This window comes from Microplitis demolitor, chromosome 3, assembly GCF_026212275.2.
Source record: "Microplitis demolitor isolate Queensland-Clemson2020A chromosome 3, iyMicDemo2.1a, whole genome shotgun sequence".
Classification (NCBI taxonomy): Eukaryota; Metazoa; Arthropoda; class Insecta; order Hymenoptera; family Braconidae; genus Microplitis; species Microplitis demolitor.
This window is the reverse complement of record NC_068547.1, coordinates 21,477,362-21,492,743: the sequence shown is the minus strand read 5'-3', so window position 1 is coordinate 21,492,743 and position 15,382 is coordinate 21,477,362. Positions and strand designations below refer to the sequence as shown.

General features: G+C 31.5%; 3 protein-coding genes across 4 annotated transcripts; 1 reads left to right on the top strand and 2 right to left on the bottom strand.

Annotated features, from left to right (window-relative positions):
* Window positions 1–158: 158 nt before the first annotated feature.
* On the bottom strand, window positions 159–4,783 carry LOC103569830 (N-acetyltransferase eco). The gene is made up of 6 exons (XM_008547350.3): window positions 4,591–4,783; window positions 2,497–4,368; window positions 1,995–2,214; window positions 1,743–1,916; window positions 1,476–1,681; window positions 159–650 (listed from the first exon to the last, which is right to left on the bottom strand). Exons 2-6 carry the CDS (start codon window positions 4,338–4,340, stop codon window positions 527–529), a joined length of 2,568 nt encoding a protein of 855 aa, XP_008545572.1. The 5' UTR covers window positions 4,341–4,368; window positions 4,591–4,783; the 3' UTR covers window positions 159–526.
* A 797-nt stretch (window positions 4,784–5,580) lies between these two features.
* Window positions 5,581–12,596, top strand: LOC103569831 (RNA-binding protein cabeza). 2 transcript variants are annotated; one of them, XM_053737323.1, is made up of 8 exons: window positions 5,581–5,736; window positions 6,161–6,538; window positions 7,666–7,756; window positions 9,120–9,148; window positions 11,057–11,199; window positions 11,456–11,982; window positions 12,052–12,168; window positions 12,288–12,596. In XM_053737323.1, exons 1-8 carry the CDS (start codon window positions 5,724–5,726, stop codon window positions 12,325–12,327), a joined length of 1,338 nt encoding a protein of 445 aa, XP_053593298.1. In that variant the 5' UTR covers window positions 5,581–5,723; the 3' UTR covers window positions 12,328–12,596. The 2 variants fall into 2 exon arrangements, with proteins under 2 accessions (XP_053593298.1, XP_014297379.1); XM_014441893.2 differs by having other exon boundaries at window positions 9,117–9,148.
* Window positions 12,597–12,693: 97 nt separating this feature from the next.
* LOC103569832 (bax inhibitor 1) lies at window positions 12,694–15,377 on the bottom strand. The gene is made up of 4 exons (XM_008547352.3): window positions 15,151–15,377; window positions 14,529–14,830; window positions 13,305–13,630; window positions 12,694–13,227 (listed from the first exon to the last, which is right to left on the bottom strand). Exons 1-4 carry the CDS (start codon window positions 15,195–15,197, stop codon window positions 13,198–13,200), a joined length of 705 nt encoding a protein of 234 aa, XP_008545574.1. The 5' UTR covers window positions 15,198–15,377; the 3' UTR covers window positions 12,694–13,197.
* Between the last annotated feature and the right edge of the window lie 5 nt (window positions 15,378–15,382).

Here is a 15,382-nt window from a genome sequence, read left to right as displayed (position 1 = left end):
GTATCGTTTTATTTCAAATCATTTATTTATAAAACAATTTATTTATACAACATTTTAATTATATTTATCGTTACAATTAATTTTGTGTTTGCAGAAATACAAAAGTGAGTTGTACAGTACAAGAGATTTTAATTGATTATTTAAATAATAATCTCTCGTTTTGTTTAAATTATTAATTATATATAAGGTCAATTAATTTATGATAAAATAACATTTTGTGACAGTAAGATTTTGATTTTAAAATTAAGTAGAATTAAAATTTTACTTTTAAAATTCTAAGTCGTAAATTTAAAATTATGACAGTTAATTTTAAAATAAATATTATAAGTTAATAGTAAAGTTTTAAGTCAAGGTAAAAAAATAATCGTAAGTTTAGAAAAAATATAAAAACGGTATAATAAAACAAATACTTGCGTTCGTATGAAAAATCCATTTAGAAAATAAAATTTGATTAAAAATTCCACTAAACTTATATTTTTATTTTTGATTAAATACTCAGCTGAGTAAAATTATTTTTAAAAAATGGTTAGTGGTAAACTTTGAAATTACGCGCTCCGGTATATTTTTCGGCGAATAGTTTTCCACTTTGTGAGGGGGTAGAAAATGCAAGATCATCTACGGACATGATGTAGCCGTAATAGTAGTGGGACCTATGAAAAAGAAAATGATATAGATGATAAATTACACTTATAAATACATGGAAAGAACTAGGAAGTACTGGTTTCTATTCTGGATAACTCAGTTACATTTGATGTAATAAAAAATGTATATCCCAGATGTAACGCAGTTACGTCTCAAATGACACTGGGTAGTCTGAAATTTTTTTTTACTTCAGATGTAACTGCCCTAACAAAACTTTCTGGTCAGAAAGTTGGTTTTAATTAAATGCTATCAAGTTGACGACAATTTTTTGCTTTTGTAACTGTTGACTACAAATTGTTACCAACTTTCCCTGAAAGTTGGTGACCATCTACTGCAACCTGTCTCCAGATTTCTGACAAAATTGAAGTCAACTTTCCGTCAACTAATGGAATGTCAACTTTCTCAGAATGTTGGTGACTAGTTGCCGTTAACTTATGGAAATGCAAATTTTTGCTGTCAACTTGGCAACAAGTTGCTGCAGTAAATTGTCACTGGTTTGCTGTCAGCTTAGCTATCGTGAGTATAATCTGGGATAATATCCACCCTGATAGCCAAGTTGCCCGCAAAAGTTGGCATTTCCATAAGTTGATAGCAACTTTTCGAGAAACTTGTCGACAAACTGCTCAGAAACTTAGTGACAGGTTGCGGCAGTAGATTTTTTGCCAAGTTTTCAAGCAACTTGTTGTCAACAGTTACACAAGCTGAATGGTGTCGTCAAGTTACTCCTAACTCATGTACACCAACTTTCTTATCAGAAACTCTAGCTATCAGAGCAGTGCGATCTTGGCTTTTCTATGTAGATAATAAGTATGAAAATGTTATTTGAAAATTACCTGAGGATATTTAATAATTTTCTTGCAATTCCTTGTCTACGATGACTCAAAGCAGTCCAGATAACATTGACACCACATTTAGCAGGCGAGGGTGTCTCTTCACAGCAGTCTAAATCTATGAGTTCAGGTATCATTCTGTAAGCCTCTTTAATACTTTCAGCAACTAGTACACCGACGATACATTTGTTTCGCACATAGAAGTAAACCTGTGGCAATAAAAAATTTATTAATTCATCTATTTATAAATTAATTTAATAATATAATTACCTTTCTATTTTGACAGTTAGATATATCAATGTCATGTAAACCTAGATCTTGATTTATCAACTCAATTATCTCTTCAACTTTCTTCCAACAGTGCTTGGGATCATTTGGCTCTAGTGTGATGATCCGGCTATCGGAAAATGGATCTTGGTAGACCACGTGTTCATTTTTCCACCCCTGTAAAAAAAATAAATTAACAAAATTGTAGCAAATAAATTAGTAATGATGTCATAAGTAAATAAAAACAGTAATTACATTGAATCGTAATTTACGAATACTGTTATGGAATATCAAGTGAGCGTTTTCATCTTCTGGTTCTCCGATCTGATAGACTACACCACATTCATTACACTGCGTTGTACCAAAACGTTTTTGTCCAGCGTCCAATTGGTACTGATCACTGCCGCCATTAAGTTTTGTCGATAATTGCCATCCATGTGGACGTTTAATACCACGACCAGTTTTTTTAGTCTCTCTAAAATCAAAAGGAGATTGTAAAATGAATGAATATTCTACAGAAATTTTTTCTGATGTCCCGAATAAAAATCTAAGGAAAAGACTTTTAGAAATTTCATTCTCCAATAAGTCATTTATACAACAATTTTCGGATTTTTTTTTCAACAAATAAATGACCAAAAAACTAAAAATATGCACATGTAGAAAATTTAAAAAACTTCAAGTGTAATTTTTTCAAATATTTTTTCTTTATAATTTATCGTTTTAAATTTAATTTATTAATTGAATATTAAATACTTACTCAAATAGCTCAATATTACTAGAGAACCCTTTAGTAAATAATGGGAATAATTTTTGATTAGCTTCTTTGCTCGAGCCAGGATCTTGATCTTTCTTAGCAGCCTGGTCTTCAATGTTCATTTCCGAAGTCATGGAACTGAGAACGCTGGCCGGGGACATAAGAAGCCCGTCACCGCGCACACTGCGTTGGAGTTTAAGCGGCGAGCGATTGTTGACGTTAGCTTTTGCCAAAGACTCCATGTTGTCGTAATCGTCGTCGGCCCAATCGTCCTCCAAAACTTTCAGCAAGTCAGCGACATCTTTTTCAATGATATTTTCATCAATAGCTGGCTCGTCAACCGTCAAATCAGACGCGTCCATCGTCACCGTCGTTTCCAGTCTCGGTTTTTTACTGACATGTTTGCCTTTCTTCTGTTGCAAAGCAAATTTCCCATCTGAAACCTTTAATTTAATGTTGTCGTTCACTGTAACAGTAGCAACGTGACGGGGTTTTATTGTTCTGTTAGTTTTGAAAAATCGTTTGCTAGGATCCTCGCGCACTGGCGACATTGGAATTTCTTTTTTCTTAACTGGAATTATAAATCCGCTCGTCTCCATTGGTTCGTTTTCTTTTTCTACTTCACCAGCCGCTAAATAAATATTCTCGTTAACGTCACCATCAACAGCAGCAGGAACAATCTCTTGCTGCTGATGTTGACGTTCGTCAGCACCAGCTGATTTACTTGTCCCAGGTGACTTTTTATTAAGCGAATCGTTAGCGTCAACGCGACGTTTAACTTTAGGTTTCTTGATACCATGTCTGACACCAGCATTTATTTGACCAAAACGTGACCTACGAGACCCGGATTTTCTCTGTGACGGCAAACTATGACGTTTTTTGGTCTCCTTTTCAATAGGTCTCCAGCCAAAGCCAAATGAGTGACGTTTCTTGTCATCGCTAACACCACTGTTGTAAAATGATTTCGTGCTAAGTGGCGCAAATTGCGGAGGCGGGCTTTTTTCTTCAGGGAACAACGAAGCTCTTGCTTTAGGTATTGAATAATTTTCATCAGTCTTCAATAATTTAATGCCACTGTGCATGAATGATGATGACGACTCATTGAGATGTCTTTTGGTAGCTGCTATTTTAGCAGCTTTCAGTGGCTCTGGTGATGATCCATCAGTAGACTCTTGGGTGCAAATAGACTTGCGTCTGTGCAAACGCGGTACTGATGCTTCTTTGAACACAGAACCAAGTGGTGTGATGAGTTTACGCTCATGGTAATTTTCCTTCTGAGGTGTCTCATCGCACCCATCTTTTTGGGGAGTCTCCGGAACTATTTCATCATCCAGATAACCATCGACAACAGTTATGCTGGCGTCTCTGGGTGTCTCGGGGATAATGTTGTCGAATAAAGGCCGGCGTTTTGGTGTACTTGAGCTCGATGAAGATTTAGATGGTGAGTTTAAACTGAAACGACGTCGTGGTGTTGAACGTGCGTTCCGGGTCAGTCTTTTGAGCGAACTAAAGGGTGACAGGCCATGATTATCACGAGTGCACGATGCCGGGCGCAGTCGGTCCCACGTAAGACTCATCAGACGTGGGGATTTCTCCGGTGTTGTGAACGGGGAATCGTACTGGCGTCCTGGTGAACTTTCGCAGCTGCTATCAGTGACCGCTAGTGGTGACATTGGGCCTAAATCAGATTCATCTTCCGACCCATTGACGGTATTCTTACCCCGTACTTCGGTTTGAAATAAATTTCTTTTGGTTGAACTTACACTCTGGGTGTTAAATAGTTTTTTTTGAAGCCTCTTTGGAGTACTCAGCGAATCGCCTTGACCACTATCACTTGATGACAGCATTTTTATTTTTTCAGTGATCGATCACGACCTAGTGTTAAAAAAATTAAATTTATTAATTATTTATCTCATTGATAATTGATAATTAATAATCGATAAATAAACGTCAATATTTTGATTTTTTTCTTATGAATTTAAAATTAAAAATTCAAATAATTATAAAAATAAATTTGTAAATAAAAAATGATAGAAAAAATTTCGCGGCACAATGACCTAACCACAAATGATATAACTATTAATTATATAAACTTACCACTTTTTATTTGTGTACACCAAAATTAATATTTTCCTGTTTATAATTATTTATTTATGTAACTTTAGGTAATTAATTAGATATTGTTTTATGAGATAAATTTAAATAACCTGAGAGAGAAGTTGTTAGCGTTTTTTAACTGCGACTGTTGACAATGTCCGTTACAACGCTGTGCTGTTTTCCCTCTATTTTTAAACGCTGCTACCAACATTTCCAATTCAAAACTTTAATTTTATGTACTTACGATAAAACAGATTAGTAAAATAAATTTTATGTTGGCAATTCATTTAATTAATTATTTGTTTGTAAGTGAAATTAATAATTTTTGTTTTATTCAAATTTTTATTCAAAAATATTGAAGAATCAACTGAAGTAACTGATAGTAATTTAATTTATCATTACATTATATTTAATTTACCCAAGTAACGCATTCAGCAAATAGATAACTATATATTTTATATAAATTAAATACTTATTAATTTACAACGAGAAATTAATTTTTGATTCAACTGAATTTCGGTTTGAAAAATCAAAACTGAAGTTTACGTCTAATAATTTTTGAAATTTATTTAAAACGATAGATAATAAAAAAAAAAAATATTTAAAAAAATTGCACTTATAGTTCTTTTAATTTTCCACAAGTGCATACTTTTAGTTTTTTCTTTTTTTTTTTTTTTCAAATTAAGTCCAAAAAAAAATCCGAAAATTGTTAATTGTCTACTAACTTCGATTATTAAAAACATCTGGATATTGGATTTAAATTACGTTGATATTTATTCAAACAGACTATCAATGACGTTTCGGAAGACAGCAATTATTTTTAAATAGTCATGTAATAAAATACCCCGTTTAAATTGTCAATAACTAAATTTAATAATTTAAATTTCCCGGTTGATTTTAGCGGAACCCGCCATGTTCAAACTACGGGATTCAAAGTAAAACAATACTGCGCAGATAAGTTAAATGGAGACTGCGCATTGAAAACGCATTAGTGCTTCAACACAACACTCTCACCCTCTTCTCGAGTATGGTGTCGATGCCATCTCATCAGTAAATCAATTCCCGCCATTACGCGGTATCTTCATATTAATAAATAAATATAAATCACCATCAATCCAAACTAATCAATCATCATGACGGACAATCGTAAGTAAAAAAATAATTATCACTTATTACTCTAAATCCCATAATTTCGCAATTTACCTTCTCTGCAATAACTAATTTCTGTAAGCTAACGTCCAAAAAAAATACGCCGCATCAGTCGGTTATCGATTTATCACAAGTATTTAAAAAAATTTATTCATATTAAAATATATGATTATGTACGTAAATATTAAATTGCACTTTGATATTTGTATTTGTCAGTTGATAATAATCCACCATGTTTGCTGATGGATGTGTATCATCTACACAAAATGGCTACAAATAAGAATCTCCATTTTTATTTTTATTAATTCAATCGAAAAATTATTGACAATCATCTATGGATTTAATTCATTACTCATAACTTAAGATTTGCTTCTTATTGACTGACTGATTTATTTATTTATTTATTTTTTTCTATAAATAGAATACTCAAACTATCAGCAGCAGAACTATAACCAGTACAGCCAGCCGCCGCCGAGCAGTGATCAGGATACATCGTATCCACCACCATCAACCGGGAGCTCATCAAATTACAACCAGTACAGCCAACCTCCACCAACCAGTGGTGGTAATTACGGCAACTACAATACTGGTGGCTACGGTAGCACTGGACAGGACTACAATTCGTCCAGCCAGGGCCAAGGAAATTACTCAAGCAACTACGGAGGTAGTGCTGGTGCTGGGAATAACCCTAGTCCTGGTGGTAACAACTACGGCAGCAGTTACGGAGGAAGTGGAGGAGGAGGTGGTGGTGGTGGAGGCGGAAACTATCGGGGTAATTCCGGAAGCAGTGGATACGGAGGTATATTTATTATTTATGTTTATTTTTAAATACATTTAAGTAAATGGACCAGTTTTTAATTTTTGCGCTTGAGTTTAAAAGTAAATGTGCTTTTATTACTCACTAATTTTTACTGGAACAAAAAAGTCATTTCCTGATAATTATTGATAGTTTTAATTAATAGAGAGTAGGAATTTAATTTTTTTTAGTCGGAGTCTTGAAGATTTGACTGAACTTAGATTTCTAATGCTGATATTTTTATCAAAGTATGAAATTATGATTAAATATATACGTGTATGATGCTAGTAAATTATGCTAAAGATTAAAGTAGTGATGTAGAGTAGGATAAACATCCGGTTTCCACCCCCGTTGAAAACTTGCCCTATAAATCGATAAAAAATCAATGCAACGGAATTACCAAAAATATTTTTAAAATCTATTTCCTGAACGAGAAAATAAATAATCAGCTGTTGTAAAATTTTTTTGTCAAACATATATAAGAGTAGGAGGGGTAGATCTAGTAAGAGTTAGCAATGTGGTACCTGAATGATATATTACATACCTAGGGAGGAAAGTAGGACATTCGTGTGTAATTGTCTAGAGCCGGTGAGGATGACAAACACGTGGATTGGACGTCCTGTCTTCCTCCATAGTGAATACGATTTTTCAACAAATCTACTTGAAAGTTTAAATTTTTGCCTCTGCTACTAAGAAAGTAGCGCATGCGCTTATTTTTATCATTCATTTTCTCAAAAAATAAATAAACTCCCCCCCTAAACAGGGCAGGAATTTAAGCTTTCGGCGCTAGAGGTACCATTTTGTAGCCACTGCTCTATTTTTGGACTTTTAATACTTTATTGTAATTAACGGAAAAGAGTAAATAATGGAACAAAAGTATCTTTAGACATGTTTAAAAAATTAATTGTTATGTCTTACAAATTAATTTATTTAAATTTTTTAAGTGGCCAAAAATGGTACCTCTACCTAACAGTGAAAGTATTTGCTCTCATTAAGAAACTGTGCCATTTACTTACTCTTTTAAAATGAATCAGTGAATATTCACTAATTAGCAGAACCTTTCACTGATTAACTTTAAAGGAGTATGATAAAATATTTTTCTAAACAAAAAAAAAAAAAATAATTTAAAGGCCAAGGAGGTGGTGGCGGTGGAAGATACGGAAGTGACCGCGGTAGCTACGGCGATCGGTCAAGCGGTGGAGGTGGTGGCGGTGGTTACAAGTAAGTTATTATTTTTCAATATCATAACTCTTGCGTCGCGTCAAAAGTAATAATAAATAAAAGCGGATTGAGTTTATCCGTAAGCTAATTATCTCTGTCTAAATGACACGACGGCTGGTCACAAAGGTATTCTGTCAGAGTATTAAATATTAATAATAATAAAAACAATCTTCAAAATAATTGATCTGCAAAAATAACAAAAATGGTTGATCTGCCTTCTGGGCGTTAATGTGTTTGTAAGTGTGCCTACAGGTTTTTATCGCACAAGTATTGATGGTATTTTTATATATAAAAGGTAATAATTACAAGGTTGTATACGACAAATTGACGTAAATCGATGATGCTAGTGGTTGGTTCAACGAATAAGTATATTGTTTTCATATACTTTATACTATACTACTACTACTACTCCTACTATTTAAATATATACTTGTACATCTATTATTATTTTTCTTCCATACACAAGTTATTTTAATCTCCCATATTTTATTCACAATAATCGTGTAAAGTTGTCTTGTTTATAAGCAAACCTGAGCTTTACACATCATCAGGTTGATAGTTGACATAATTATTAAAATAATTAATCAACTATAGAACTAGATTAACGTTAATTGCAATAACGATTACCTGACTCGATAAATGGAATGCGATAAATAATCAATCCTACACTCCCTATACATTTTAGTGCTTCAACGCTTTCTATTTTTTTTTTTACTTTAAATCATAATGAAATTTCTTTAAATAAAACACTTACATATTTATTATATATAATTATTGTTACTGTTTATGCTAAATGCGTTAACGTCAAATAAAATATATAAAACAAGTAACGTTTTTATAAAGTGGGATCTATCAACGTTTTGTTTAATTATAAAGAAAGCAAGTACTGACGTACAACACATCGATGTTATTCAATTGAATCGTATGACGACTTTTCAATTAACTTGACATTCATTATTTTTTATTCAAATTTTATTGACATTGATATTGATGATAACGATAACGAGATTATATATGAGTAGTCTGTCATTTGAGTCACGAGTAATTCAGTATTAAGATTTTTTTAACAGACGGGTTTGATTTTTTAGTTGGCAATAAATAGAGTAATGCATGAAATTTAAATGAAATTTTGAATGGAGATGACTGATGACTGGACGGACGGACGATGTTGATGGACACTGAATCATGAATAGAATTTGTTTTATAATGTGAAAGTCAGATGACATTTAGACAGTAGTAGGTGGTACATCAAGAAGACAGAAGGGGGTGGCATCCAGCATATGAATCGCCACGCATCAAACAATCGATCAATCTGTTCCCCATGAGTCGTCTCATTGGTTAATCTGCTTCTGTGTTTTAGCAGTGGCGGTGGCCGTGGTGGTTATAACAAAGGTAAATGCACCAGACTGCCTGTACTAGTCTGGTGCTATTCACGCATTCACTCTAATATTTAAAATTTTAAATAAATACTCGGTTACTATACTTTATTATATGAAAGGGCTGCTTTATTATTATTTTACTCTTGATTCAGGTCATCACAGCTTTAGTTTTTAGTTTTTTTTTTTACTATCGGGATTTATTTAATTTAAAGTATAAGGTAAAAGACCCTAAAACCCGTATCAGTATCATTAGTCGCTCACTTTTGTAGAAAAAATGGGCTTTGATAAATAATTGATTATAAATCTCTATATATATATATATATATATATATATATATTAGAATACGACATATCAAAGTATTTTATGCTTTATTATAAATTCAAAATAAGTGACTGTTTTTAAAATCCCGCTCAAAATAAAGTCATATATTTGATAAATTATTCTCCAAATCAGTAAACTTATCATAGTTCAATTGATGTCTTTAAGCGAGTATCGACCGAGTAATGGGACACAACTTTTAGTGAGCGGCTATGGGAACAGTCACGAGCTTTTTTTTTTTAAATTAATAATTAATTATCAACATTATTTTAAAAATTTAAATTTTATTCTAGTATTTAAGACAACAAAAAATAAATATTAAAAAAATTATTTTTCATTTCATTTAAAAATTTATATTGAGTGATTTAATTTTATTCCAATTAAAAGTGAGCGGGTATGGGCCCTTTACCTTAAATATATAAGGGATGAATATTTTAACTTTGAAATTTATTTTTAAATATTAGTTAAGGTGCTTCGACTCCTTAATTTTTTAATAAAATGTAATCGTTGGTAATTAAAAAAATATTAATTAGTTTTTTTTTTTTTTTTTAATTTTAATTTTGTAAATTTTTTTTTATGAGTTGCATTGGGAATTTTAGTATTTTTTTTTTTTTTCTACACAAAGTAAAAAATATTGATAGGAAATTTCTCTAATATTAAAATAAATTAATTAAAGAAGTGAAGAAGCAGCTGATGAAAAAAACGTATGACAAAAAATTAAAGGATTTATAAAATACCCATGAGTTTAAACAAAAGGTTTTAGTATTTTGTTCGCAGCCCTTTTATATGTTAAGCTGCAACCTAGTGTTGGTTTTTTTTTTTTTTTTTTATTAAAAAAAATGGAAACTGAAAAACGAATTTATAATTATAAATAAGTGTATGAGTAATTGATTTAAATGAGTTTGGCTTCCGGATGTTTTAAAATAATTTATAGAAATTGGTGTTTCCCGTACTTTTTTAAATTTTAAAATTACATTGACAATTGCGCGCTAAAAATAATTAAGTAATTAAAAATATATTTTTAAAAAATTAAATTAAGATAATCCTGAGTGTGTAGTAACGTATTAGGTAGGCGATGTTTGAGTATAATGAAGTAATAATATGTGGTCAATAAATATGTTATTGGCGAGGCTTTACGTACATCGTATGGTTAATAATTCAAAAGTAATCAGCCCACACTAATGTGGCTTATAAATAGTTAAGAGTAATTATAGATGATGATAATTATTAATCATTATCATAATCATCATTCGAATATTTTCAGATGGTCAAAGTGATTAATATATTTATTTAATAAAATAAAAAAAAATATATATATATAATAACTAAGGGATAACTTCAGTAATGACGTTTATTTTTATTTTATAATTTTAAAAAAATAAGTCGACAATTATTTACTTACAATGAACATGGAAGCGTATTTTAAAAACGGTCATCATATTCAAATGGATTTCGGCATTTGCGGAGTTTTATAATTTCGTAAAATAATAAATAATAATTCGTACAAAGTAGAGTGACAGTGATAGATTTTAACGGATTATCAATTGTTGTTAGGATTTTAAATTTTAATTAAGACAGAATTTAAGATAAATTGTTTTACAGGAGGATTCGGTGATTCCAATGGCGGTGGCGGTGGCAGTGACAGGATGGTCGTTCAAGAGGACACAGTCTTTGTTTCCGGGATGAATACTGACATCACTGAAGATGAAATTTGCCAACATTTTGGTGCAATTGGACTTATCAAGGTTTGCTTATTTATTTATATTATCAAGATACAATCTTGACTGAAATTTTCACCATTTCGCGATTTACAAATTAGATATTTAAAATTATTTGAATAATTTTAAATTGCGCGCTAAAATTAATCCGTTTGTTTGTTACAAAATTCGATTCAAACACGAATCACACACCTCTAATCAGTAACACTTGGGCAGTCTTGTAGGGACTGCAAGTTTCTATATATATTTTAATTGCTGATTGTTTGCTTATGATAATTTTCAGAATGACAAACGTACAGGAAAACCAAAAATATGGATGTACAAAGATAAAAGTACTGGAAAATCAAAAGGAGAAGCTACGGTGACTTACGATGACCAAGCAGCAGCACACTCAGCTATTGAGTGGTTCAATGGCAAGCAATTCAAGGGTAGCACGATCAAAGTCCAGATAGCACAGCACAAGAGTAGCTGGCAGGGAAGCCGTGGCAGTGGTGGCGGCGGCGGAGGCAGATCCGGTGGAGGTGGCGGCGGTGGAGGACGAGGACGCGGTGGATTTGGTGGTGGACGCGATCGCGATGACAGCCGTGGAGATGATCGTGGTGGCCGCGATGGTGGTGGTGGTGGTGGTGGACGTGGTGGTGACTGGAGATGTCCAAATCCCGACTGTGGCAACACCAATTTCGCTTGGCGTGATGAGTGCAATCTCTGCAAGAGTTCGAAACCTGAGGGCGCTGGTGGTGGTGGCGGTGGCGGCGGCGGTGGACGTGGTGGCCGCGGTGGTGATCGCGGAGGCCGCGGAGGTGGCTTCAGGTAATTGTCATTTGTTATTAAGTGAACTTATTGTAATTGAATAGTTTTTTGACTTTATTTTAATTGCAGGGGTGGAGACAGAGGTGGTCGAGGTGGCGACAGAGGAGGACGTGGAGGTGGCGGCTTCCGTGGTGGTGACAGAAGTGGTGGTCGTGGACGTGGAGGTCCAATGCGTGGAGGTGGAGGGTAAGAAATATTTTTTTATATTTTTTATTAATTAAAAAATACAATTTTATTTTTATTACAATTAATAAATATATTTAAATAATTAATTAATTAATTAATAAATAATATTTTTGTTCCAGACGCGGTGACAGAGACCGAGATCGTCAGAGACCTTACTAATTAAACAAATAATTACTTATTTCATTGGACTAATATACCAATGACGAATAATAATAATAATAATTAATAATAATCCTGAGTATTTATTAAACTCGCAATTGTAAAATTGGTGTGCAACTTTCACTAAAATATTTTTTTTATAATTTTAAATATTGAAATTTGATTTTGTATCTTAATAATATAATATTCGTTTAATTCAGAGTTCATGTGTGAGATGGATTTTTTTTTTATATTTTTTTTTTTTTTTATCATTTAAATACCAAGTGAATGTATTGTTTATGTAAAGAAAAATGAAAGAGTTTAGATTTTAATAATCAAAACAAAATGTAGCTGATAAAAAAAAAATGAAAAATAAATAAAAACATGTGTATTTATAATGATAAATTTATTTAATTGTGGAAAATATAATACAGTTGATTTTATTTTTAATTTAAAAATAATAGTAAGTAATAATATTATTATTATTATTATTAATTAAAATAATAATGTGTAATTTAATAAACAGAGATAGAAGAAGAAAGTTTTAGATTTAAGAAAGTTTTAAAAAATAAATACGCGATGCTGTGGACTTTACTCCACTTAATTGACATCATTTTTTTTTTCTGTTTTTCAATTAATTAATTAAGAATTTTTCAATTACTCATATATAGCTAACTATATTTATAAACAAATATTACTTATTAATTTGTTACTTTTTTTCGTAATAAATATAATTTTATTTTTTCAATTATTTATGATTTTAAAGTAGATATATGCGTGCATGAGTATATAAATATATACATATACTCATGAAGGATGAAAAAAAATAATGAAGACTTCTAGCTCATGGATTTATGTATTGAAATGCGGTAACTCCTTCACTTCTTTAAATTACTCCTTACGCTTACGGTTATTTTGCTCCTGAAAACAAAACAATCAATCGATTAGTTCTGTAAATATTTAAGTAATTAATTAATTAATTGATTCTGTGTATTTACCTTAATGGTCAAGATCTCAACCAGGTACCGGAATACCCTGAAGAAATCAATGAACAATTCAAGAGAGTGTCCAATGAAGTCCTTGCTACCCATGTGGAATTTTTCAATGATCAATTGAGTGTCGAAAATAATAAATGCGCACATCAGGGCCAGTCCAAGGTATAATTGGGCCTGGTAAATAAATACCGATCGCAAAAAGATGTTGGAAAGCAACAGCATAATTGTGATGTTGGACAAACTAATCAGGGCACCGCCTAGATAGAGCCATTGACCACGTGGAGCGAACAATGACGAGATACTGAAGGAAGTAAACACAACAGTCGTTCCTGTAATTTATAATATAAGCAATCAATTATTAAGATTCATATTCATTTTTTATATATAATAGAATCAAGTTGACAGTTAGGATAATAAGAGTTATAATTAACGTTTGTTTTAAATTTTTTACGTTTCTTCGGTTTCCCGACTTTTTCAAGTACTGGAAGAATAAGAATTTATAATTAACATGTATATATATATATATATATATGAATTAGTCGATGATTTCTATGCACGCATAGTCTTTCCATATTATCATGTAGATTTTTGTCTTGATAATTACAGGTCATATTTTTTCTTGATTTTTAATTTTTTTTATTAATTATTTGAAATATGAGTACTAGTGTGTTAGAGGACAAACTAGTATACCAGACTATTTTAATTATTTTTCATTATCTTGACAATTAATATTCAATAATTGAGGTAATTATTCAAACTGTGGTTAATTTTCGTCTTTGAACTAGTATGAATTCAATTTGACAATTAAAATTTTTCCTAGTTTTAAAAACTAATTATTTTATTGGGTTTTTTACAAATTATTTTATTTGAATTTTTGAAGTGCCCAAAAACGGTACCTCTACCCTATGTTATATATGTTAATTATTAATTCTTATCTTTCCAGTACTTGGAAAAGTCGGACAACTGATGAAACGTAAAAAAATTTTAAACAAGCGTCAACTATAACATCTAGTATCCAAGGAACTATCAATTTATTTCGATTACAAGCTATCAATTAAATATCAGTCATAAATTTTAAAAAAATTTCTTTACAAGTTAACAAGTTTACGACCAAACATTAAGTCATAAATTATTTATGTACATACGTCACAGTGACAGTGCGTTATTTTATTGTTTATCTTTGTATTGAATTATTACTAGTTTTAAAAACATAAGTAGGATACTTGCCTACAAGTGCTGTGACAATAATGCTTGGATCAATGCTGATAACGACTTCAAGCAGCGGCCCCAAACCAAGACCCGATAAAAATGCGAATCCCAGTAGATAACCAAGCCGTAATTTTTGATTTTTTCCATTGTCCGGTGTCGTGCCCAGTGCAATTAAAAGTCCAAGTGCACCAAATGTACTCAGCAAACCAGCCTGGAGTATGTCAGTGTAAATATGTACGTAGGAACCAGCCGCTGCAGTAACAGTCGACAATGCCAAGCACCCGTACACATTTTTTAGATGTTGACGTAGTGGAGCTTCCCTACATAAATAAATAAATTTAATCAGTAACTGATTAACCTTGACAGTTTATCAGAAATAATTAACACATATTTTTTTTGTCGAGCTTAACTTAAAAAAAAAAAAAACATGCGACTGATTAATTATGAGTTTACATCAAAACGTTTTAAAAATTTCCTAAATGTCCTTCGTATTACATCACAATTTTATTAAAAAATAAATTAACGTCACTTGATAAATATGTTGCTAAATAATTGGCTTTATATTTGTGTAGATAATTATTGACTTGACTGCGATAAAGATAACAAACAAAAATAATAATGATAAAAAATAATAACTTACAGTCTGTTGGAGAAAGAATTCATAAAAGAAGTTAACGTTGGTGCCATTATTATGATCTTGTAGATATTTATTTATTATTTAAATAATTTTTGTTTATCAGTTGGTTTGTTTATGAGTTTTGAATTATTTTTGAATTGTATTTGAAATAAAACACAGGTTCACTATCCACGATATGATTTATTGCGCTTTGAGTTCGAGAATGATCATGAATTGCCAAAGTGCTTGATATCAG